This window comes from Pipistrellus kuhlii, unplaced genomic scaffold (genome assembly GCF_014108245.1).
Source record: "Pipistrellus kuhlii isolate mPipKuh1 unplaced genomic scaffold, mPipKuh1.p scaffold_m20_p_13, whole genome shotgun sequence".
NCBI lineage: Eukaryota > Metazoa > Chordata > Mammalia > Chiroptera > Vespertilionidae > Pipistrellus > Pipistrellus kuhlii.
This window is the reverse complement of record NW_023425438.1, coordinates 12,350,249-12,377,215: the sequence shown is the minus strand read 5'-3', so window position 1 is coordinate 12,377,215 and position 26,967 is coordinate 12,350,249. Positions and strand designations below refer to the sequence as shown.

Here is a 26,967-nt window from a genome sequence, read left to right as displayed (position 1 = left end):
TGATGCGCACTGCAGCAGACTACCAGCCTCATTGGGGCCCTGATTAGCCTTCCAACCTTCCACGGGCCCTCCTTCCAGCCAGCCCGGCTCCAACTGGCCCCTCACCCCTGCTGGCCTGGCCCCAATTGGCCCCCATTTGGTGTGGGCCAGCCGGAACCTACCCGTGCATGAATTCATGCACTGGGCCTCTAGTATTGTAATAACTACAGTGTCAGATTATGGGAAGCATGAGACTTAATGATGGTTGAGCTAGGTATTAAAGAAGGCCTTGGAGTTTGCCAGGCAGTAAAGGTGGTAGCAGAAGATAGTTTTACCAGCATCTGCTCTAGTGACTTTTTTTTTTAATTAAAAATAATTTTCTGTTTTTACCATTAGAGCATTATAAAATGTAAGAGAAAGGAAAAGCAAGGGCAAGCAAGCATCCCTCCTCCTAATAGTGTCAACTGAGGCTCCTGGGTTAGGTGTTCTATGAAACTGAAGTACTGGTAGCAAAGCTTAGTCATTAAATACTTTTGACCATTCCTTAGAAAGGAATCTCCAAAAAAGACAGATAAAAAAGTACTTTCTTATAGCAGTCCCTTCCTCTTCCCTTTCCCCTTCCCGTTCCCCTTCCCCTTCCTATACCCCCTCCTTTTCCCTTTCCCTTTCCTTTTCCCCTTCTCTTTTCCCCTCGGTCCTCATTTCCTCTCAGTTTTTTGGTAACAATCCAGCTCTCCTAGGTGCACCAGTTTCTACCTCACCAATCTTGCCTGCTCTTAAATGCATTTCCTCTTTCTCTTTATTTCATTTGACTTTTTCAGTTTTTTATAGGTCTCCTAATTCTATTTAAGGTCATCTTTCTTTTTCTAATGTCTTCCACTTCCATAGACAACCTCAGCACAGGCCAGCAACCTCAGGACAGCCTACCCTAATGGTATATTCAACTACTTATGAGCCAAAGTGATTATGATCATGACTAAGCTATATGAGAGACACCTGAATTGAAAGTCATAATAATAAAAAAAATTAGTGACATTAACCTCTAAAACCTTGATGGTGCCCAGAATTCCTTAATAGAATCTCCACTAAATATTCCACTTCTCTTTTCACTTTATTCTAATTAAACCTTCTTTTCTTCAAATAGCAGCATCAAGAGAAATTAAAAGCACCGGCTTAATTTTTGTTTAATTGCTTTATTTCAAAAGAATTCATTTCTGTTATTTTCTCAATGCAGATTTACAGTATGTCTGCCACTTTGTGAATTTTTAAAAGCTTTAGTGGATTGGCCTAAGAGTCTAGCCTCCTTGACAACATTGTTTCTAAAGAAAAATGCATTTCCTAAACTCCTCACAAACAAGCCAGCCCTGGGAACCCACTCTGTTGGTAACGGGGCGCTCCCTGTGCTAAATGTTTCAACTTGTAGAGGATTGCAGCCCTGGCAGGTATTTAGAGAACCAAACCAGCCTGTAAGTGCAGTATTTGGTTCATCCTCATTGGAAAGAAAACCATCTAATTAGAGTTGCCATGACATCTCTGTTTTCATGCGGTATAACAGACCTGTTGACCTCAAGTTAAGGTTGATTAAGCACATGTAGGTGTTAGTGACAGAAACCGTCCAAGGTCTTACAGCATTGGCTCAATTTCTCTCCCAGCTTCTTTTCCAGTTGATGCCCAACAAGGATCTATTAAGCACATACTTTAATGTGAAGCGCTCATAGAAACCCATGAACCAACTACCATAAGACTAAAGAAGCAATATGAAACCCTCTCAAGGAATAAGGATAAAACCCAAACACTGTGCCATCACTTTCATGATTCAACCCCTGACGGCATATTTGACCTTCTCCTCCGCGTCCCCCTGGTGCCCTCTGCTATGGCCACGTTGGCCTCGTTCTGTGCTTCAAGCACTCGGGGCCCATTGCCACCTTTGGGCTTTTGCACTTGCTGTTCTCACTACCAGAAAGACTCTTTCCCCCCAGAAGTTTACTTGTTTGGCTCCACGTTATTATCCGGTCTGTTTAACTTGATTCCTTGAAGCTCCCTTCCAATACCTTCCTGCATATAGTCATGCTTTTTGACGTTATATTTTATTTTCTTCTTAGTGCTTTCTGCTCTCTTCTGTCATTTTAGTATTATTTTATTATTATTGTATATTGTGTCTTACATAATCTCCTTCTCTACCATGCCTATTATTATTTCTTGAATGAATGAAGAAAAGAGTGATAAGTTTTATAGTGATTGAGAAAGGCTTCAGATCATCTTTGATGCTCAGCAATTGATATATCATAATTTCTTTTCAATTACCTTTGTCTATTTTAAGTAGATTAATAGCAAATCACTTGCTTATTGTGTAGTTCTCTAACAAAGCCAAAAAAATAAAATATTACTGGGGAAAAAAGTGATTAAAATGAGGAGAAAAGGAAGGCTTCATGGACTGGCACGCATGTGTTTTGGAAAAGCTGATGGAGATGGAGATGGTTGGGCAGAGATAATGGCCAGAAGGCATTTTATGTGTGAGAAATGATCTATATTCAGAAGTGCTATGTGGAGATCAATAATTCTTTGTTCAGTCAGAGCCTTTTTCGTGCCCAGCTGAACTGTAGTGTGAGCAAGAAGGAGGCTGGATAGATGGAATTTAGAATCTTAAAGAAACAGTTTTCGTTTGACCAGAAAGATACAAGTGGCCATCCTAGAAAATAGACAGTGGGCCTACAGTAGGGGAAGCGGGAAGCCTTTAGGCTTAAACAAGTCTCTATTTGAGGAAACATGTCTAATGCTGTGGAGTCCTGGGTGGGGGAGGGAGAAGGAGGAGCCCATTACACTAGTGACCTAGAAAGTTTAACAGGAACCCTTTGGCTGTACTTTCCTCCAGAGCACTGATTTCTTAAGTTCTTTGAAAGTGGGATTTGTGTTCAAGCATTGTAGTGGATACCCACTAAATGAATTAATTTTTAATTTTGATTTAAATGTTGATTCTTTTTATTATAAAAGAAACAAAGGTACATGAGTGTTAGAACTCAATGATAATAACATTTAAAACTATGTGTGAGGCATTCATTACATACTTTCTATGAACCTATAATTCATTTTGACAGTAGCCTTGTGATCTTTATTATCCCCATTTCACAAGTTAGCAAACTGAGGCTCAGGGCGGTTTTAACCAACTTGCCCCATGGTCAATATACTCCATAGCCAAAGTGGATTTCAGGTCCTTGTAGCCCGTCTCATTCCAGAACAAGGTGCTCTTAACCACCTCCTTTTTATGGCTTATTTATACTTTAAGCTTTTTTTTTTGTTTTGTTTAAAGTTCTTATTTCATATGATGTTATGTATTTTCATGCTTTTATTTGGGATGCTGACTTTCCTTCTAAAAATAAATTGCGTGATGCTCAGTCCACAGATACTTATTGCTAACTTACTATATTCAAGGTATTATATCACATATTAGCAGCATGTGTTGAAAAGTGCCTAACTAGCTGTATATTGCATTTACATTAGAAGAAATTAAATTTCCTTCCCCTCAAATTCTCTTTGTGTTTCATATAACAGTAGATCTGATATAAGCAGGAGAATTGAATGATAATTTATAGGTTCTTTTGGGGATGATTTTTTTTTTCCCTGTTCATATTTAAACTTAAGAGAAAAAGTTACAAGAAGAGAATGAAGAGCTGACTTATATCTTTTAATCAGTTTCACCAGTTGTTTATATTTGCCCCATTCACCTTAGCCTCTTATGTATTTATATTTATATATTATTTTCTTTTAACTCAGCCATTTGAGAGCAAGTTGGAGACATGGTGCCCTTTACCCTAAATGCTTCAGAATGTTTCCTAAGCACACGGACATTCTGTTACCTAGCCACAGTGCAGCTTTCAAATCAGGAAACATATAATTGGCACAGTACTGTCATCTAATCCACAGTCTGTACTCTAATTGTCGGTTGTTCCAATAATACCCTTTTAGCTATTTTCACCCTGGTCCAGGATCCAGTCCAGGATCACACATTGTCTTCAGTCATCATGTCTCTTTATTTTATTTTTTTTAGTCTGGAACAGTGTCTCCATCTTTCTTTCTCTTTCTTGATCTGGATAGCTTTGAAGAGCACAGATCAGTTATTGTGTTCCTGGGTTGAGGTTCACTTGATGCTCCCTCGTGTTGAGAGTCAGGTGATGAGTTTGGGGCAGCAGTGCTGCAGACATGCTCTGTGTCCAGAGGGCATCAGACCAAGGGGCCCAGGATGGCAGTTTGTCCCAGGATTGAGGATGGACCACTTGGTTTAGCGGTGTCTACGAGGTTTCTTTACAGTGACATTACTAATTCTGTCTTTGTAATAGGTAAGTCATTTGTGGGGAGCTTACCTTTATTTAACCAGAGAAGACAGGCAGAGGATTGCAAGCAAAGAAGCCATTCAGTGAAAGATGGTGTCATGTTTAGCTAAATGGAATAGGCTTGTGGTCAAGAGGGGGTGCTAAGAAGAGTATGTGGTAGTAACAGGACCTGGACAGCAGTGATTGAAGCGCTGGGCAACCTGTTGAGGAGTCAAGCAAGCATGAAGGGCTTAATGACCAAGTGCCCCTCTTACAAAATGAAACTGTGCTGCTGCTGGCAGCAGGGACTTCAGTGCACCCAGGGCTGGTGAGAAAAACCACACTGGACAGTCCTGGCTGTGTTCCTGCTTTTCCTGAATTTCACACCCTCCCTTTTCCAGCACCTAGACCTCTGCTTCTGAATAATATGCTTTCACCCATCAGTTCTTAACTTTGTGCTAGCAGAGTGCGTACATTAAGATGGGGGTCTTTCCATTGTTATAGGAGTTCTTTTAAGACTTTCTTTAATAAAATATGCTCTTGGCTTTCTGAATCTAAATAGCTATCTTCCTGTCCACAGTACTGCATTAGGCCAGAGTAGAACGATGGAATTAAAATATACTTGAGAGTTCATTGGTCCCGTCCTCATTGTGCACATAGGAAACTATACATCAGAAACGCTAAGTGGGTGCTAAAGTCCCTACAACCAGATGTTGGGGCTGGGGGGCGGGGAGCGGGCAGGGTGTAGAGGGGTGGTGAAATATGTGGCTTCTGGAATTAAATAGCCTGGTTCAGTGGTCAGCAAACTCATTAGTCAACAGAGCCAAATATTAACAGTACAATAATTGAAATTTCTTTTGAGAACCGAAAAACTGACTTCTGCCCATGGGCCACGAAGTTTCAATCACACTGTGCATGCGTGCCCACACATGGTATTTTGTGGAAGAGCCACACTCATATGGCTCATGAGCTGCAGTTTGCCGACCACTGGCCTGATTCAACTTAGTGTCCATCATTTACTGGATGAATTAATTAAGTCCGTTACTTAACCTGCCAAGCCTTATTGTTTATCTGTAAAATACCTCAACCTCACAGAGCTTTTGTAAGGATTGATAAGCGCTAATAAGTGAAAGCTTTTGATACAATGCCTGGCTCACAGGAAGTGTTCAATATGTGTTAACTGTTGTTACTGTTATTCTAAATGGAATTCAGATCAGTAATATGGAATCCCCAAACCCGTGGGAATTTTAGGTTCCCAACTACAGACCCAAACCAAACTATGAAATAGTCTACACATTGCTCAGGCACTTCATTCATTTGGTCATTGCCTTTCCCATTACACCTTCACTCACCAAGTTCAACACCCTCTATCATTTGCATTCACTATTTCTCTTTTACAGAAGTAGTATATACTGATTGTAACCACCCCCATTCCAGTATCACCACAGAGCAAAGTGTACAGGGTAAAATGCCATCCTTTTGTGTTGCTGATTCTCCCTCTGACTCTAGAAGTTATTCTACAACATGATCTCCTCATCTGCAAGTGGGGAGTGGAATTAAAACCCCTCTCCATTTGGATTTTCCTCAGATAATCGAGAACTAGCCTTTCACCACCACTGCATGCCTATCTGCCTATCTCTCCCTCCCTCCACTGAGGCGCACAGAAAGTCACTGAGACACCCAGGCAGGCCCTGTTCTCTCCCCCTTCTGCCAGTTTCTTTCCATTCCTTTGGGGACGGGGTGCTCTTCCGTGCCATAACCTTTCCTATGCTGGGGCTTCTCTAACCTGGGTGGTACCACCCTCTTTCTCAGCACAAGAAACCTCAAGTCTTCACATCCATGAGAAGGCTCGGGGGGGGGGGGGGGGAGGGAGTATGATTTGCTGGAAATGCCAGATATGTAGATTTAGTATTTTCACAATGTTGTCCCTTTCACACCATAAAAATGGTATGATATATTATATACTATCCCACAACTCTCTTTTTCTCTTTACAATATATCAGGGCTATTATTCTAAATCAGGACCTGTATGTCACTCTCGTTCTTTCTCGTGGCTGCATGATCCTCCATTGGGAAGTTCCACTCTACTGGATTCAACTCTTCAATCAGCAGCTATTCCAATTGTTTGAAAGTTGTTGTTTACATTTGTCTTTTGGTCCTACCCATATAAGCTTACCATTTATCTGTCTAGCATTTGGTGTCAGTCCTCACTCTTCTGAGGTAGTTTCCCTCTCTACAATACACCTGATCTGTATGTTGAGTCTAGGGGTCAGTTGGTATGGTTCTGCTCAGGCTATAATGCAGCTTAATAGTTCAAGGATGTGATGTGAGTGAGCCTACGGGCTCCCCCTGCTCTGAAGTTACCCTGATCTGAGGTTGGTTCCTAGAGAGATGAGTTAGCATCCAGAAAGTGAGTTTCCCTGAGTTCACTGCAGCCGTGTTGAGCAGCCTTGGTTAATTGGGAAAGAGAGGCACTGACAGGAGCCGGGGGCGCTCCTGAGGGCCAGAAGCTCTTTGGTGGATGACTGAGCCCTGCATCTTTGCTCAGGGTTTGCCAGGTGGCCCAGAAATTGTGGGTCCCTCCCTGCCTTTCTCCTCAAAGACTAACTATCCACCTAGACTTCTCTGGGATTGTTATTTTGGGGGAGTGCCAGGATTTCTGAGCGTTAAGATTTCTGAGCGTCTTGCACTGAATCCACCAACAGGTCCATGCAGCCTGTTCTTGTGTGTGAGCTGTGAGCGTGGGTGAAGTTACTGCAGGTCCATCGCTGCCACTGATGCATTCACACTGCAGTCAGGAGTCAGCAGCTATGCAGCTTTTTCAGTAGATTGTGTTTACATTCCTCTCTGTGCCATTCATGTTGCTCTGTTAATAAATTTTGAGTGTTTTGGTTTTGAAAGCTTAGGAAAATCAAAATTCTGGAGCAACTAAGAAAGTGTGGTTTAAGCCAACCCCTAAATTATAGTTAGTCCGTTCAATTGGCATTGTCTTAACTACATTTACCAGAACCTGATCCCTTCCTGACTAAACCTTTCTTCTGTTGCATCCGTGCCACTGGGTTATAGAAAACAAGCACCTCTGCCTTCTGGGTTATCAAGTTCCCCACAAACACAGGTTTCCCTGAGCTGCCCACCCTCCACTCCTGAGCGACAGGGCCTCCTGCTGCTTCTCCGCAGGCCGCTCTGGCCCTCTCTTACTGTCGTGACTGTTTTGAATAATCTATTTTAGAGAATTTGATAAAAATAGTATTTAAACCTATGGATATTTTTTTAAGTAAAAGATAACAGGTAAATAAATTATGCTGTTTAGAAACAAGCTCCCAATTTTGAACAGATGGGCAGTAACAGAACTGAACTCCACTTTCTCCATTAGTAAGTAAATTATTTAGTAAGATAATGTTTTAAATGACAGGGATCTACTGAATACTTTGCATTTTTGTTAAAATTCTGATTGTGCATATAGCCTCCTCAATCTCTCACTTCTTCAGATCCCCAGACATCGTTTTCCTTACCTTCTTCTCGCTCCCCTCTCCCCTTCATGCTCCTCAGAAGGCTCCTGTGTTCAGGTGGCATTGGGAGCTTACTACCTGGATGGCTGGTGGTTTGCCATGCGGAGCTGCCCCCGCACTAGTGTCGGGGTCCTGATTTGTAGACTCTGACATCCTGCACGCACATTTGTGGATGTTTCCTGGGACAGTAGCTGCACCAGGGCCAGGCAGCTCAGCTGAGTCAGCAGAAAGAGGAGAGGGAGTGCTTCTAAGCAAGCTCCTGCCTGCAGTCCCACCTCCCCTCATCGCCCTACTGCCTTGCCTGTATCACACCCTGTCCTGTTGGGCAGCTGTGGTGAGGGGCAGGGGGAGGAGCCAGAACAGGGGCAGGAAGATCAATGGGCAGCTGGACAGAGGTGATTCACTCTGAGAGGTGGAGCTCGGGCAGGCTGAATATTGCCAAATTGACAGCAGTTTCCTATTAGGGAGCTGAGAAGAGCTTCGGCCTCTAGGATACAAGACTCCTCCTTCCACATGTTAGACACAGTGATTCTCATGCTGGCATGGGGGCAGTTCCAAAATCTATCCTGTTGGTTCATATCACAGCCAGCTATTGGGTTAGTGTTTTTTGTCTCCCCTGCCCCACCCCTCCTCCCCAAATAGCACACTTCTCTGCCTTGAGATTCTAACATGCTACCCTAGAACAGGGATGGGAAAAGAGATATTTATTTTTCTCTCCCCCTGCTTCTCCCTAAGAGACTCCTGGGAGAGATACTACATTCCTTGGGTCTGCTGGGGCAGGTGGAGGTGGGGAAGCACTGCCTAGTGGCTGGGTGGTGACTGCTTACATCGGCTATAGATGATGTTCAGTAGCAGGCGGATTTCCATCATTAACCAGAATGGCATGTGCCTACTCCATGTGGACCAAACCCAAACAACAACAAAAATACTTCCAGGTTAGTCACAAAAGATAAAATCACAACATCAAAAGGGCTCGCCCTCTAACCGGTGTTTTCATCTGCGATGAATATTAGCCAGCTGTTGTTAAACATTAACTATAACACATATCCCGAGGACACGGAGTGGTGACTTCCCAACGTTTGGAATTGTGGCACCCTATTGTTGTCCCTAAATGGTTTATATATTGACACATGTTTTGAATTTTTAAAAACCCACTTGAACTTGACGCAGCCCTTTTGTGATAACTTGAGTGTCTCAGAGCCAAACCTGGGAATTGCTGCCAGTAAGTAAGCTGAATGTGAACTTGATGTTTCTGAAAGCGAATTCAATCTAAACTTTCTCTGGCTTATTAAAATGGGGGGTGCTTTGTGCTTCAGTCTGTGCTATGAGGAGTGGTGGTCCCTCTCGCAGTGGCAGACGTGCATAGTATTGGTGACCCCACTTTAGGTCTCTGCTGACAGCCCTGAGCTCCCACAAAACTCTGAAGGCTTAGCCTGCGAACCATCTAGAAGTCAGCATCCCACCCTAAGTACAGGCCTAGCTGAAGGTTAACAGTAAGACCAACATTTTGTTGCTTAATTTTCCTATTAAACTCTGGGTTGCTGATTGAAGCAGAATTCCAATGTATTGACACACCACCACATTGTTAACACGATAGGGAGGATTTGATTATGGGAGAACACATCTAAAAACGGTAAATAGCCCCCCCCCCCAAAAAAAAAAAAAAATCCTGATGGCCTTGATTCTCAAGGCAGCTTTTGTGGTTACATTCTTTTATTTGATGTGGTTCCCTCCTTCTCCTGTGCCAAACGGTGCAATGTGGAAAAATGATGAAGTTGCAAAAAAGGGCGAGGGAGGGACCCGGGGAGATAGGGAGTGAACTGGTTAGTAACAAGAGAAAGAAAACAGAGCTTAAGGATCAAAGACAAAGATACCTGTTTCTGCAGGCAGGAAGGAGGAGACACAGGCTCCTCTCCCCGTGCTGTGGTGCTGTGCCGGGTAAAGCCTGAGCCTGCCACCAGCCAGCCCTTGCAGGCCAACCCAGGCAGGGCTCACAGGCAGGGAGGCCACAGCTGCCTGAGAACAGCAAGGCTGAGAGTGGGGGTCACCGAGAACAGCCAGGTTAACCAAGTAGGGCCCCAGGACAAAGGGGCGGAGAACGAAGGCTGCCTTCCACCATTAGATTATGGGGCCCAAGACGTTTTAACACCAGCCAACCTCGGAGTCCTAAAACGAGCATTGGAATCTAAATGAGGAAGAAAGTCTCTGAGCGGGGTCAGGCTTGGATTTATTTACAATTTTCAGACTGGCCAGCTTTCCTATTGTGCAGTTGGTGACTACCCAAAGTGACATTTTCGGAGTTTTAAAATTATATTTTTTTGCACTGTGAAAAGAGCATATATGATTCATCTTATTATTTCTGAGGATCAGTCACCAGCTAACAGCTAGTATTTTGGGTGGGAGGAAGACTTTTGTAGGCAGCTTTTTCACCTAACATAGAAGTATTGTAGAAAGCACCATAATATGCCTCAAGCTTCATTCGAAATCATGTAAATAACTCTTTCTTGGAGTCCCAATCCAGTGTTACGTCATCGCCCACAGTCAGTCCGCGAGATTGCCTCCTGTTCACCTCAACCTACCTGCTTTCCATTTTTGTTAACTAACGTGGGCCTTGGTACCCGTTTCTCGCTGGGTATTTTCGCCTGCCTTCAGCATCTGTAGAACTCATCCTGTCATCCTAGATCAAGTCAGCAAACTACAGCACGGTAGCCCAATCGGCCTGCAGCCTGCTTCGTGTGTCCTGCAAGCTAAGAATGCTTTTCACATTTTTAAAAATACGTTTTTATTTATTTCAGGGAGAGGGAGGGAGAGACAGAGAGCATACCCCCACTGGGGATGGAGCCTGCAACCTGGGCATGTGCCCTAACTGGGAATTGAACTGTGTGACCTCCTAGTTCATGAGTTGACATTCACCCACTGAGCCATGCCGCCGGGCTGCTTTCCACATTTTTAAACAATTAGGAAAACATATAAAGAATAATATTTTTTGACTTGTAAAAATTATGTGAAATTCACATTTCAGTGTTCATAATAAAATTTTATTGGAACACAGATGCGCTCATTTGTTTAGATATTGTCTGTGACAGTGTTTGTATTATAGTATCAGAGCAGTTGCAACAGACCTTATGGCCGTAAAGCCAGCAACACTTACTACCTGGCTCTTTACTGAAAAAGTTTCCCCAACCCCTATCCTACACCCTTAAGGCCTTCCTTTTCACAATGGCTATTTCAGGAAAGATATCTTGGGCAGTCTGAAGTTTGAAATGCGCTTTTATTGAGTTCCCGACAGTTGATCCAGTGCTGGGCCTGTTAAGTAGTCTCTGTGTCCCCTCACTCCAGCCCATGTTGACTTGACAGTTTCTTTGCCCTGCCTTCTGGTTACCAGCATGTAACTGTGTATTTCCTTCTGTCCATGTCTACACTTAGCAGTGGTCACCTTTTTTTCTGGTTGTTTCCATAAATGTCCCATATTAGACATTAGACTCCTGAAGAGCATGGCTATGTTTTGTTTGTTTGTTTTGTTTACTTTACCTTCCTGTTGTCCACAGTCCCTCCCATATAGTCAGTGACCTAATGCCTATGGGATGGGAAACATTTGCTTTTACCACACCCTCCCTCATTCCCGGTCCCTGTTGTGCATAGCAGAACGAAGCTCAGGGCAGTGGTCTGAGAGCCCCTGCACTTGCATCCACTCTGGAACCTGGTAAAATGCAGTTTCCCAGTGAGGCCTGTATGTGAATCTTTAACAAGATTTCCAGATTGTTCTTATACTATCGTAAAAACTGCTAGTACAGAAAAAAATCTACATTCCCAGCTTTACTGTTTCTAGTTTTAAGACCTTGGGGAAATTATCCATCTCAGGCCTCTGTGGTGTCATCTCTACAATGAATATATTGACACCTGCTACCTACTTTGTAAGGCTATTGTAAAAAGTCAACTGAGTAATACTTTGGAAACAACTTGTCAACTCCTATGTACCAGTACCCCGGGTTACCTCATCCCGTGTGTGTGTGTGTGTGTGTGTGTGTGTGTGTGTGTGTGTGCAAGCCCAGCTCCAGCTCCCTGTGTCTTAGCTTGTTGAGCACAGAGACCATAAATAGCACTAGACAGTAATGTCAGTGATATCCGTAAGCAGGAATCAGGTGGATACCCTTCTCTGTCCTAGGCAGGCAGAGGGATTTTTTCCTAATTCTCTGCATCTTCCTTTGACCACCACTAAAACCTGTGTGAAAGGAGGAGGTGGAAGTTAGGAAAATGCTTATGGGCTTATTCTGGTAACTGTTACAGGCATTGTTTTGTTTCAACTTTATTGAAGTAAAATTTACAAAATTGTAGGATATTTAAAATGTGTGTGATGATTTGATATATGTATGTGTCGATCATTTTCAGTAAAAATGTTTCAAAGGTAATTCATAGGAAAAGTAACCTCTACATGTTAATAGCAAAGTCATTCATTTGGAGCCTCAACCTCGATTGGAATTTGAAATAGCTCCACTTCTTAAAGAAATTGTGATGCAATGAACTTTAAGTAACAGGCCAAGGATCAAAATGCAACAAGAGGGGGCCCTGTTGGGGAGCTCCTTCCCAAGGTTGTAGGTTCAATCCCCAGTAAGGGCACATACAGGAAACAACCAATGAATGCATAAATAAGTGGAACAACAAATCAGTTGCTCTCTCTCTCTGTCTCCTTCCCTCTCACTCTCTCTCTGAAATGAATGTAAAAAATTTTTTTTTAATAAAACAAGAGGAAAAAGGCTTTATTTCCTTCCTTAGCCTGTTCATCTTGCGTGGCCGGGTATCATTAAAATAGTTCATACCAAATCCTAGTAGAACATCTGCTAAGATTGTTGTTTTAGGGAGCTTACTTTAAATGCTTTCCACATGCTGACAATTCTTCTGGTGGACATCTGTTAAGAATACTGTCCCTTAAAGGCTTTTTTGAGATGTTAACAAACTTAAAATACACGTATCTGAGCAAAAGCTTGGTTAGTGTTCATGTCATTAGATACATTCTGTTTGCAATTACAATATTCTCATCATGTGAATTGCTTTCAGTGTAGCTTTTTTGCTTGCATTCCACTTCCTCTCTGTTGGAAAGTAGTCCTCTGGCCCCCAGAGTTCTTCCAAGTTTCCAAGGGTTCATTTGCCTAGAATGAAAAAGGCTCCAATCATTCAGTTCAGGTACCTAAATAAGTTTAATAAATGTTTCTGGAGGCAGCCTCGGGGGCTCAACCAGCCCTGCCTGAAACACCCAAGCCAGAAGGAGCCTGATGAATTGGCACATGTGGGAACAGACGGCAGGGCCTGACCAGGATTCAGAAGTCACAAAAGTGTAACTGAAGACCTGACAGTGGGTAGATTTAGGTCAGGGAGACCTGGATTTCAATGCCTCTCCACCATTTACCACCTACGTGACCTTAGAGAGGTTGTGTTGTTTCTCTAAGCTCTGGCCTTCTCATCTGCAAAATGGGTCAGCACCTTTCTCATAGATGAGTGTGAAGAAGATATTATATAAGCCAGTGGTCAGCAAACCGACCACTGGCAAAGCACCTAGTACAATACCTGTACATAATGCTCTGAAAATGGAGCCGTTATTCATTGCTCCATTCTGTGGAAATTTCATTTTCCAACTAAATTCCTCATCTTGTCTTTTTTTTAAAAAAAAATAAATATATTTTTATTGATTTTGTACAGAGAGGAAGGGAGAGAGATAGAGAGTTAGAAACATCGATGAGAGAGAATCATCGATCAGCTGCCTCTTGCACACCCCCTACTGGGGATATGCCCACAACCAAGGTACATGCCCTTGACCAGAATCAAACCCGGGTCCCTTCAGTCCCCAAGCCGACACTCTATCCATTGAGCCAAACTGGTTTCGGCCTCATCTTGTCTTTTAAACTCTCTTCATCTATACTGTGCCTAAGCAAAGAGAAGATTTGAGTTATTCATGTAGTATGCATTCACATTTTTTAATTACTCTATTTAATAATTCCATGACCTTCTAAGTAATTTAACTTAGCAATGCCAACTTCTTTAGACTTTGTTGCAGAGGAACATTTTCTGAGTGTTTAATCATATTTATCATTGTCCCAGAACATTTCCACATTTATATGTCCCTCTAAAAACGGGAAACAAGACATGAAATACAGTACTCCACTGCCGAGTAGACGTGGCGGTAGACCACTGTATCTGAAGACGGGGGTCTATGCCGTGAGTGTGTTTAGTGGAAATACAGACCTAATATGGCCAGGCCTATATCCATGCTTCAGGGAATCTCTCGTCAAGTTTCACTCAGAAGAGGACAGAGGCTTTGGAATCAGAAAGACAGGGATTCAGTCCCATCTCTGCAGCTTGCTGAATAATCTTGGGTAAGATACTTAGACTCTTAGAACCTTAGTTTCTTCATCTGTAAATTGGACTAGTAATTAAGTCTATTTGGCAGGGTTGTTATGAGGTTTAGAGATAATGAAATGCCCATTAGAGTGCCTGGCAAAGTGGATACTCAATAAATTAACACTGACTTTTGTTTTACTGTGATGGCTCTCCTGGCAGGCCACCAGGAAGCACACGCTGACGTTGTAGAGTTGCCCAGATTCTTGAAGGCCTGGCATTCTTCTGCCTTGCGGGGAATTAACAGTGGGGCCCTAGTTCAGACTGGGAAACTCGAGACCTTAAACAGAAATAGGCATGCAGTATGTGCTTGCTGAATTGAAGGCTCACCTTTCCTTAGGATTTCTCTTCATCTGGGGGCTTAGGGGAGCTTGTGCCCATCTACCACCTGGAAGCTCCCTGTTCCATGCTTCAGCCTCCAACACTCCCCCGAGTCATACTGTGGAGGAGGCAACTTAGACCTGATTCCGAGGCCAAGCAGGACCCTAAGGCTGGTCAGTGCCTCTAATAGCCTTGCTAGAGTCAAGGCTCCCTCAAAGTGCTTGGTGCTATTTGAATATTAATGTGACTCCAGTTGTTACTCTAACCCCTTATACCCCCTAAGAGAGACGGGTCTTCTTGAGAGTGGTGTTATCCCTGCTGCCCTGACAAGAAAGTTGAGTAGAACCAAAGGGCACACTTGGCAGAAGCAAGAACTGTAATTGAGAATCACTGCCCTCAGATTTGCTCCAATGCCAACTCTGGTTTGCTCCATTTGGCCGGTAAGGTTAGAACCCCGCTCGGGAGGAGAGAATTGCTGTCAAAATCAAAACCCCATTGTCCCAAGTCAGGCTTTCAGACAGGCCGACTCCCTGTCGTTTTCATGTCCAAATGCTAGCAAACATTCCCTTTCTGCTCTCATTGTAGCCACGGTGAGTCTTCAGTATCAGAGATGCTCTATTTGCAAACAGAAAAAGGTTCACAAAGGGCTCCATTCGCTGTGTTTGCATGGAAAGCAGTATTAATACATTGAACAGGCAGTTCTTACATGTGACTTCTAGAGCCAATGAGTCGGGAAGTGTTTTCTGGTTACCTTTTGGTCTGGTTAATCCCATTGTTGGAAAGGCTTCTCAAACTCTGGCTTTGTCCTTCTGATGCATAGCTACAGTTTCAGTTCCAAGGACTATCAGCTAATTTTCTATTTCATTTCAGTCCAGAAAGAGATAGAAAGTACTTTCTCAAAACAACCCTTTCCCCCACTTTCTCCTCCCAAGTTCAGCCTGAGACTCTGCCACACCAATGGACTTTTCCTCACCTTTACCTACTTTCCCACTGCACCGCTCTAGAGATCAGAGGAATCTAGAGCGAGTGGTCCCTTTCATCTCCTCCTGCCCCTCCCTGGCCCCAGGCCAGCCACTGATGGGTAAGTCAGGATCAGCCCTGCTTCCTGGGGATAGCCCAGTGAGCCTGAATCTCTCTCTGAGGGAGTCTTCAGATGTACGTGCTCAGTCCCATGTATTTTGATGCACAAATACCAAATAATTAGAGATCACAAGGTCTTACCTCCACCTTGTACCCTTTAAAAACATAATAGCTCCTTTATTTTATGGCACTTAACTCTGTTTATTCAGCGTGATCAGGGCAGCATCCAGGCTGTAGCGAGCTGTTAAATATTTACTCGTGAGGCGGATATTTATACATGAGTCAGCAGCAGTTATCAGTGTGCGACGCTGGAAGTCAGGTTCAGAACCCTTACAAGCCAGGGAACTACTGTACCGAGCTCCATATAGGGGGAAAAGGTGTCCTTTAAAAAGACACTCTCGCTTAAAATAGCCTTTGCAGCAAGCATGTCAAACTCAAAGGCTCACACGGCCAAATAAATAAGGTATAAGTGTATGTGGGCCACAGAAAAACAAAAGCTTCAATTTTCAAGCATAGGTTTATTTCAGTAGAAACATGCTGAAATCAAAGGGCTGAAATAAATGAGTCATCGTTAACATAAAATGATAGAACATTTTAATAAAAATTAATATTTTTTTCTTGAACACTAACTTATCAGGCACTGAATAACTGCACAAATTAATAAACAGTAATGCAAATAAACCTATTTTTCTTGTTCTCTGAAAGCGAAATATTTCCTGTTGTGCACATCAAACAAGTCAGTACAAGACTAATGATGCGGCTATTGGCTACTAAAATATTCGCTGCTAGTATTAGTGGAGAGAAATAGTGTGCCTGCACGTAAGGTGGGTAAGGGAAGTGAATACAACATGATGATAGTAATCAGTCATTAGCGAACATTGTAGTTCATTATTAATAATAATGTATAACAAGATATTGTAAAAATTAAGTTACAAAATTTTTATTAAAATGTTTCTTACATTCCGTTATATTGACTGGGCTGCAAAAATGTTCTTTGTGGGCACCATGAGTTTGACACGTTTGCTTTACAGTATCTAAAGAGCTTCACACATTGAGGCTTAACTGCACAGCCATCAAAGTCAGAGTTAGACAGGACAGATTCGGTGGGTCCGGTTGTTTGATGGTTGGGCTGGAGAGCTGAACGAAAGGGAGAGGAAAGCATGCTCTGCTGCCCTGTGGAACATTGGGGGAGGTGGGCTGCCTGTCCGAGCGCTGCTGGCAGCCCGTAGTCTCATTGGGTCCCAGCCCAGCTCCCTGTAGCCCTTTCTAGATGAAAACTCCCTCTCTCTCAGGGAAGCAGGTGATTCGGCAGTCACAGCATGGACCCTGGCAGCAGGCAGGCCTGAGTTCAGATCTCAGCTTATCATTTTCTAGTTGTGTGAACCCAGGGAAATTTCTTTTGCTCACTGAGCCTTGATGTCTTTACCTATAAAATTGCAGCGATAATTCCTGCCTCATTGAATTGTGGGGAGGATTAAATTAGATTATGGAAAGCACGTAGGAACAAGTGTTAATCTCGATAATCACAAAAGCGGAGTGCAGAGAGATGGTCCTGGCGGCGAAGCAGCGGGTCTCGGGGCTTCTCTGCACCTCTGCTTCTGTCCGTCATTACAGCTCATGTTTGGTCACTGGCTGTATTTCTGAAGCAGGGAGAATTTCCCGTTTCAAGGATTACCCACAGACTATTTCATTCTTTATATTCAGTTTAATGAGTACTTAAGAACGTATCCTGTAACATTTTATGCAGGTCAAAGCCCATCACAATCAATCCCAGGGATTTGTCCAGTTATTTTATTTTCTTGGAATTTTAGTGTGCTCAGGATTGTTGTTCTGCGTAAGCTGTAGGAAGCCTGGGTCTTGGTATTTTCTTTGCTATACAGATATTTCACTAGTAATTAAAGGATGTAAATATTGAATTTCTTGTTCTAGACAATTTTCTTCTTAATTGGTTTTTCATCCCTGCTTACATGTGTGCCCTCTGTGTACTTTTTAATGCAAAAGACAGGCTACAAAGCCTTCTTTCCAATTCTCAAAAAGTCACAGGAGTCTTCCTGGCCTGGTCAGAGTTAGGCTGAAACCTGAACCACTGTCTCCCCTGCAGGAAGCAAACGGGAGCGATGTTCTTGCCGGTTCTGTGCAGTGCAGAGTGGATGATTCACTGATGCCACTTAGTCCAGAGCTGTCATCACTCCCTCAGTTGTCAGAGTTGTGCTTTTCAGATATCATTTGAATAGGAAAAGGTGATGGCGGATGGTTCTACTTCATCTTGATTCCTCGCATCACTGGGGATTTTATTTGTTTGTGGGTTTTCATCCCCATAAACAAATAAAAATAATGCTCATTTTTACCAGAAAGATTAATTTCAAAAGTTTGTAGTCAGCCAGGAGAAAGGCTGGTCTGGAGCCCGTTCAGTACTACCCCTGTTTCCCCGAAAATAAGACATCCTCCGAAAATAAGACCTAGCGCAACTTTGGGAGAAAAAATTATTATAAGACACTGTCTTATTTTCGGGGAAACAGGGTAGTAGTTCTGTGGATTGTTTCCGGTGTCACCAGCTCTAGACTGAGCCTGTCTGCTCCAAACTACATCGGGGAGATTTTCTAGACTGTTACTGTGAATTGTTTTGCTGCCATTGCAATCTTTTTTTTTTTTTTTTTTTTTTTTAATGTATTTCAGAGAAGAAGGGAGAAGGAAAGAGAGATAGAAACATCAGTGATGACAGAGAATCATTGATTGGCTGCCTCCTGCATTCCCCACACTGGGGACTGAGCCTACAACCTGAGCATGTGCCCTAACCAGGAATCCAACTGTGACTTCCTGGTTCATATATTGATGCTCAACCACTGAACCACACCTGCAGGGCCCATTTACAATCTTGTAGCTATCGGGACTTGAGAAATGAATAATCATAGCATGAAGGGATTTTGGTTTGATTTTTTTTTTTGTGTGTGTGTGTGTGTGTGTGTGTGTGTGTTTGTATTCCGTAGTATTATAGAGAGGGTTTAGGGGTTATATGATAGAAACATATAGTACATTAAAATAAAATTCAATAAGAAAAGCAAGTTAGGACAAAAGAAAAGTAAGAGTAAGAAAGATGAAATCAAGGTGAAGGTTATATGATATGCATGCTGTAGGGCTCTGAACAATTTTTTTTTTTTAAAAATAATCTTATGCCAGTTAATTTAAACTGGAAAGGAATCTCCATGAAAATTCATTGGAACTTCCTGGATCAATGTTGGGTCTTAGTTCTTAGAACAGTGATTTTTCTCTGTTTGTTTTTCTTTTTTTTAGATCGGTGATTTTTTATTATACCTTCTTGTATAGATGAATTGAATATCAGCGTTTATTTGAACTAGTTGCAAACTTCCTACCCCTATTGGACACTGACATGTGACCAGGTAGCACAGTATGCCAGAAAGTATTTAATTAGTTTGTACCGTTTAAAAATTGAGAGGTTAAATCATCTGTCTTGCTGGCTTCACTTGAAAAATTAGGATATGATCAGACCAGGCTCATGTTCCTCCATGTCTGAGATCAGCTGGAGTTGAGTGGTAGAGAGCCCTTGCCATTGTGCATAAAATGTCCTATTCTCTCCACTCATCTACATCCCCTACCTGGGCTGGGTAGACCCTGGAGTTTGCATCGCCTGCCCTAGACCACCTCATCACACTAAAAATGAGGACTGTAAAGTCCAAACGAGGATGCCCAAGGCAACAAAGCTGGTCACCGCAGAAGTGGTGCCTTCAGTGCAGTGTCATGAAGTTGCATTAGTTCAGTTTAGTGCCCTTCAAGATGACTTATCTTTGAATTAGGCATAATGAAGAGTATAAAAGTCTATGTTTCAGTAATGGGTACAAAACATTGATGTTGGTAAGATGTTTTTATCCATGCCAATTAAAATTTGCTAATGTGATAGCATCATTAGTTGTTATTAATCATTAGTTTTAGTCTTGTGTAACATGAGCATGCTGATTTAACAAAATGGGTTGAAATATAAATCCTATCTAGTAAAAGAGTAATATGCAAATTGACCATCACTCCAACATACAAGATGGCTGATCCCATGTGGACATAGATGGCCGCCACAAGATGGCCAGCAGGGGAGGACAGTTGGGAGGGACCAGGCCTGCAAGAGAGGGCAGTTGGGGGTGATTAAGCCTGCAGAGGAGGGCAGTTAGGGGTGATCAGTCTGGCAGAGGAGGGAAGTTGGGGGTGGCCAGGCTGGCAGGGAAGGGCACTTGCGGGGGGACTCAGGCCTGCAGGGGAGGGCAGTTGGGGGGGACCAGGCCTGCAGGGGAAGGCAGTTATGAGCAATCAGGCTGGCAGGCAGAAGCAGTTAGGGGCAATCAGGAAGGCAGGCAAGTGAGCAGTTGGGAGCCAGCAGTCCTGGATTGTGAGAGGGATGTCCAACTGCCTGTTTAGGTCCGATCCTAAATGGGCAGTTGGACATCCCTCGAGGGGTCCCAGATTGGAGAGGGTGCAGGCTGGGCTCAGGGAAACCCCCCCATGCATGAATTTCATGCACCAGGCCTCTAGTCTATAATAATAAAAGCGTAATATACTAATTAGACTGGATGGCCGAACAGCAGAACAACCATCCAGACAACCTTCTGGACGAAGCCAGGGCTGTGAGGGCCAAGCCCCTTGCACAGATTGTGTGCATCGGGCCTCTAGTGTAATCATAAAGCGAAGGCCTTATTCCCACCATCATTAATTCAGGCAGTTGGTGGGCAGACTTGGATAAGAGAAGCCAAGTCTGTTTGGGGTTTCACTTCTTCAATGGTTTGAGCCCTGAGAAGAGTGTCCACTGTGCTCTTGTCCTTTCAGTGCACTTGGAGGCTCCTCAGCTCTTCACATTCCAGCTTTTCCAGGAGGAGGATGTCTCATTGATTACGTCCCTCAAGTATGCCACCTGCTCACCAACAAGGTAAAGGTAACCCCCCTTGTGAGGCCCTCCTCCAGGGTAGCCTGCACCCAGTACCATCCCATCGAGCAGGCACCACCCTCTTCACCCCATCTTCTTAATTTCCACCTCCATCCAGTAACAGCTTTCCGACTTTGGGTTACAATTTATCAGTTTCTCTCACTATTTCTTTACCCTCTTTCTTCCTTTTCTAGGGATTCTGACCTCCTGTTCCACTCTTATCTTTATCTTTTAAATTTGCATCTCCCCTTTCTTGCATTTCCTTTATGTCCTAATTATTTGCTAAATCCATACCTCCTCAATGGCTTAAAAATTTTGAACTCCTTCATTTCTTATAGTCCATGTGTGCATGTGAGTATGTATTTGTGTGTGTGTTTGTCACTGGTTAATATTCGGGCAAATTTATAGAGCTTCCTTAATCTCCTGCTGCTTTTCTGTACTTCACGTGTTAATAGTCAGTTCTTGATTCTCTCTGTCATGTTTTGGAGCCATTTGCCAGATTCCTGCTCCTAGGGGCAAGGTTTTCAGGTCAGCTGGGCTGTGGCCAGCCTCGCCAGATTATCTAAAGCTTTCTGTTAGCTGCATTAATGAGCCATTACAAGTAGCTGTGTTTGCATTAATGGCTGTTGTAAGATATCTTCAAAATGTATGTCCAGCCAGTGTATGTAGCTAAAAACTGGAGATATTGATCCACAAGCAACACTGACTTTCTTATCCTACGTGGACTGACTCCGTTTGCTTAATTCCCAAAGTGTTTCCCTTGCTTCTATTGATTGGTTCACATTGCCTTGAAAAATAAATCATTTGTTTGTCTTTCATTCAAAAGATAACTCAGCTATACTATAAAAAAAAAAAAAAAGCAAGCTCATCTCTACATAGAAAATATCTTACAAAGGCTTCAATATTATTTTTTAAATGTCAGAGAAACTAAAACCTGGCAACTCTGCAGTGTGGGCTTGGCACGGATTCCAGGGTATTTAGCTTTCATCGAGTGGTTGCTTCTCATTGGACCAAATTCCCCAGCCTCTACCCTCTATGGAGCTGATCAGAGGACAGCATTCTTGCTTACATTGTGGGACTTCGCACTGCCTCCCAACCTGTGTCCCAGTATTACGGGGAAGAATGCAAAATTGGTCTTCCAGAACTGAGTAGAAAGCCTTTTTAAAGCTCTCCAATTGAGATTAATTTCTAGTCATACATTTTTCTCAAAAAAAAAAAAAAAAGTATAATACATTTCCCCAGAAATACAAGAATCAGTTTGTTTTTCTTATCTGGTTCCCTCTCATTAATTTTACTTGTCTTTTAAAATAGATGTTCTTCTGCATGCTACTAACGAGGACAGTATGGCTGCTTTTAGAAACAATCTCTTCTAATGAATTTCCATAATTACTTTGGAATCTATCTTTATAGCCAGTTTTGTTGTGGGTTTCTGTTAAAATGGTTTTCTGTTTTTAAAATCAAGTGTACAGAACTGTTTTCATCCCTTTTCTAAACAAAGCCACTTAAGCAAACTTATCATCTGTTTTTCTTTTCCCAAAATAACATTTCTGATCCTGCAAAGTAAGCACTGTTTTTATAAATTGACATAAACCCCCATTATATAAATAGAACTGTTTTACTTTTAAAGGGTACAACATGGCTATCAGTACCAATTGTGTCAAGGTTATTTCAAGCACTTTATCTCAAGCTTTTGTGAGCCATGGAAACACATTGTGGCCACAGCCAGTATAAACAATTTGGGGAATCCCTTTCTCCCACTATTCTTGCAGCCATTATAAGGACATTAGAAGTGATGTATTTTTGTGTTAGAAGCTGATGTGTAAATAATTAACTTTCAGATAGATGCCTAGCTTGCTGAGTTCGCAGGTTTCTTTTTTATATTTTTTTATTGTTGATAGTATTACAGATATCTCATATTTCCCCTCACTTCTCCCTCCCTCCAGCTCTTCACTACCCTATTTCCTATGTCCATGAGCTATGCATATCCTATCTAATAAATCCTATATATAATAAAAGGATAATATGCAAATTAACCATCACCCCATCACAAAAGATGGCAGTACCAAGTCCTCTCAGCCTGCCGGAGTCCTCAGTCCCAGGTGTGGGGGTGGGCGGCCACTGAGAGAAGGCAGCATGAGTGGCCTGGTGGAATGCTTGCTTTGTCACCATGGTGATGAGGCAAACATTCCATGCTCCATTGGGCTGCAGAGAGCCTCTGGGCAATGGGCGTGGGAGCAACCAGGCCCCACAGAGAGCTATTGGTACACAGATTCTACACAGAGCTACTAGTAAGTGTATAAGTTCTTTGGTTTATCACAATTTTTAATAGAAATTTCATTTGGGGATAATAAGGAAAAGTAAAAAAGAAAAATAAACTCTATTGTAACACTCCTTATCCTGAATATTAGGGTTTAAAAAAAAGAGTTAAACATTTCCTGCCTTTTCAATAGGAGGTATAGTTCATGATAACCAAATCATTTTATTTGGTGGGAAGAAGCTCTTTACCAAGAAATCCAGCTGCTAAATTCAGATAGAACTCAAAAATCACCATTTTTTCAGGCCCTAATGAAAGAATTGATTCAGACAAGCATCTCCAACAGATACTGAAACTATGAGTGAAAAGTTATGGGGAACTAGATCTTCACAAGCTTCAAGAGGTATACCCATAGATTACTTGCTGTGATAATCTGGCTGTCATCATCTGAACCAGTGATCAAACCCAGTATTAATTGTGAATTTTTCTTACCAAAATAGTTAACCTGAATCTAATCACATCTTTAGCTCTAACTTTCAATTTATAGGAAATATAGAGAGTAGTGGGAAAAGGAAAGAATCAGAAAATCTAGAATGAAGAACGTCTACAACACAACTTGCCCAATCGCTTTGAAAAGTCAGTGTCATATTGCATGTGCAGGCACACATACATGACACATGACCACACCCCTAGGAGACACTATTATTCTAGATGAAAAACCTTTGATTGAATTGCCTGATTCCCTGCTTTAACAAAATGTTTTGGGGGCAACTGGGAACTTTTGAAGATGGACAGGATTCCACATGGATTCAAAGAACGATTGCTGAATTTGCTAGGCATGATAATGATACTGTGGTTATGCAGGAAAATGTCTTATTTTTTAGAGATGCATGTTGAAGTATTTATGGCGAACTATCACACTGTCTCTAATTTTCTTTGAAATGTTTCAGCAACATTGATTGATAGATTGATAGGTAGGTAGATGGCTAGATAAAGCAAGAAGACAAAATATTCACAGTTACTAAATATATGTGGCAGGACTATGGATGTTCGTTTCACTGTTATTTTTACTTCTCTGACTCTTTGAAACTTTTCATAATAAAGCATTAAAATGTCTCCGCTTTGGGTTCCTTTTCCAGGTGCAGTATGTGATCCAGGGATACCACAAGAGAAGAGAGTACATTGCTGCTTTCCTCAGCCACTTTGGCACGTGAGTCCTTCTTGGTTGCACCGTATGTCAGCAATGCCCTCACACTCTGATGGCCCTGATGTGAGCTGCAGTCAGAAATCACTGTCCTAAGAGCTAAGACACAACATCAATCCAGAAATAGTTTCCAGAACTTTCATGGAGATTTCCTTTTCAGTTTAAATTAACCAGCACACTGCTATTAAGAGAACTTGTTCATATATTTGATTCTTTTTTTGGTATGTTGCTTCCACTGAAGCTTCCAGGAAGATGCTTTTAGCTTCTTTAGCAGATAACAAAACGGAATATCTTCCCTGACGCTGCAGGAAGGGTGCAGCCCACACTCGTGCAGAGCCCTTTCCAGTGTGCAGAGCACTTCACCTCCCTCAGCTCAGGGGCATCAGGAGGCGAACCAGGCAGGGGGAGTGACACATCTTCTTGATGAAACCCTGCAGCTTTGAGAAGTCTAGAAACCCAGCAGAAGCTACACAGGGAGAGAGACCAGGGTGGGACCCAGCTTCTCAGGGTTGGGTCTCCCAACAGGACCCCACTCCCGACAGTGCCGCACAGATTAGAGTTGGAAGAAGCACTGGAGGGGAAAGGGGCAGCATGGAACTGCAGTGACAGGACGGGCATGTCCGACTGCTGCCCCTGTGTTCACCTCTTCAGGGGCCAGGGGCAGTGTGCTGGGCAACTCCATTCTCTACATCCCCGCACGTGATGGCAAAGGCCTCTCCAAGCTTCTGCTCCAGGGAAGGCTTGCTCTTTCCTCGCAGGCTGCTCTGATGATGCCTCATTCTACCCATTTGGGGAGACAGAGCGCTAGGGTTTCATGGTCTGGGTAAGCCCACCGTATTCCAGAGAAGGTTTATAAATACATGAAAATACAGTAGCACAAAATTAAAATTTTAAACAAGTAAAGGAAGAAACTGGGACAAAAGGAAAGTGGAAATATTTAGGAAAGAGTAAGTGAAATAAGGTTAGCCATCCCATAAGTATTTAGTACTTGAGATTTTTCAGCTTTATTTAGGAGCATTTTGAGAAAGTACTTATGATACAGACAGTAGTTAAGAAATGACTATTAATTTGTAAAATCACCTTTAGTATATATCATTGAAAGTGCAGAAGCCAGCACGGTGACCTCTAAAGTACATGTGTCCCAGAGTGCACGCTCCACCTCACTCCATTGTCGTACAAGAAAAATATGAAAATTGCATTTACAGTTATATTTAAACCTCATTCTTTAAAATGTACATTTTAAAAGATATATTTTATTGATTTTTTAGAGAGAGGAAGGGAGAGGGATAGAGAGTTAGAAACATCGATGGGAAGGAAACATCGATCAGCTGCCTCCTGCACACCTGTCACTGGGGATGTGCCCGTAACCAAGGTTCATGCCCTTAATCATTATCGAACCTGGGACCCTTGACTCTGCAGGCCAACGCTCTATCCACTGAGCCAAACCAGTCAGGGCTAAAATGTACATTTTTGCATATGTTTTATTGTGCATATTATGCAGTAATACTTGTATGAAATTAATTAATTATATATAAATACTACTATAATACTGAACTATTGATATATAGGGTGGTGAAAAGGTAGGTTTATAGTTGTGAGTACATGAAACAATTTATTCTTGTATTATTATTTATTAATTATTGTATTATTTTCCATATGAACAACTGTAAGCCTACTTTTGCCCCACCATGATACATGATGAAGAGGCATCTCTGTTGTTTTTTGCTTATGGGATGTAGGACCTAAAAAGTTTAAATATCAGTGTTGTAACATAATGAGTTAGTTATAAGTTCATGAGAAGAAGTATAAACTGGTGAATAAGATTGTTGATTAAGTCAGAAAATCTAAATGATATGCACACGGTCTTGGAGCACATCACATAGCCTCAGTGTCTGCGTCCCTTTAGCTTTACAGGGGTGCAGCTGTTCCTTCATGTTTGTACTTAGACTGGACGGCCATCAGCATCAATGGTCTGATTGGCCTGACTCAGCCAGGAGAAGGCGTCTCTGAGGACAGCAGAGGCCTTCTGTGTGTGGGAGAGAACATTGGTCCTGTCCGGGTGTGCGGGTAGTGCTGTCCTGCTGTGACACTCCCCACGCTCTCAGCTCTGGAGGAAATGGCACTGGGAGCCCACCGAACCCTGCCAGGCTCCTCCACAGTCAAGAGCTGCTCTCCCACCTGAGCCCAGTGTCCACCCAGCCAGCATTGCCACTTTGTCCTGTGCCCGGTGGGAGGGCTGGCCGGGGCACAAGTGAAGGATTCCGAGTAGCACTGCCATTGCTCACTGCTCAGTGCCTAAGTGGGAGTGGGACTCACGACCACTGTAGGACAGTGATGTCCCTGCTGTCCTGATCCCAATCTGTCCTTTACTCACAGCTAGTAACGGACATTTTGCTTAGCACTCTATGATTTAGCTTAGCACTCTATGGTTTGTTTTTCACAGCCCGCAAAGAAGGTTGGAAATATTCTTATGTTTGTCTTACAGATGAGGAAACTGAGGCTCCAAAGGTTAAGTGATTTGCCTGCAATCATAGTAATCAATGGCAAAGCTGTCACTTAAACCAGCTGTTGTCATTCCAAATCTACATCCTTCCGTGGTTGCACTCACTCACCCTAAATGCATCTCAGATTCAGTAACCCTGACTTCATGAATGTTCTTTACTTGTTCTATTTTCTTTTATACCTTATTTTTTTTAAGAGTTTTTGTGTATATGTATGTTTTTATTACTTAGAGGTGTCGTGGAATATGATGCAGAAGGCTTTACAAAACTCACCCTGCTGCTGATGTGGAAAGATTTTTGTTTTCTTGTACACAGTGAGTATACTTTTGCTATTAGCATGTCAGCATGCATTTGAAAATGTGCTAAACCACATGCAATAATGAGCATGAGAACCTTTACTGGTATTGTCCTGACTTGGTTTCTTTTACTTTAGTATATTTATATCTTAAAGGTGAAACAATGTTTTAATGTATTCCCAAACTTGCTTTTCAGTTTTAT

The 26,967-nt window shown here is 42.5% G+C and overlaps 1 protein-coding gene across 3 annotated transcripts in view; it reads left to right on the top strand.

The window, feature by feature from the left end:
* BABAM2 (BRISC and BRCA1 A complex member 2) overlaps positions 1–26,967 on the top strand; it is a 317,151-nt gene that overhangs the window by 219,569 nt on the left and 70,615 nt on the right. For all 3 annotated transcript variants that reach the window (XM_045580572.1, XM_036434893.2, XM_045580573.1), the window contains 3 exons: positions 20,414–20,513; positions 23,904–23,974; positions 26,701–26,783. In XM_045580572.1, the coding sequence (XP_045436528.1) occupies positions 20,414–20,513; positions 23,904–23,974; positions 26,701–26,783 (254 nt within the window). The remainder of the gene's footprint in view (positions 1–20,413; positions 20,514–23,903; positions 23,975–26,700; positions 26,784–26,967) is intronic.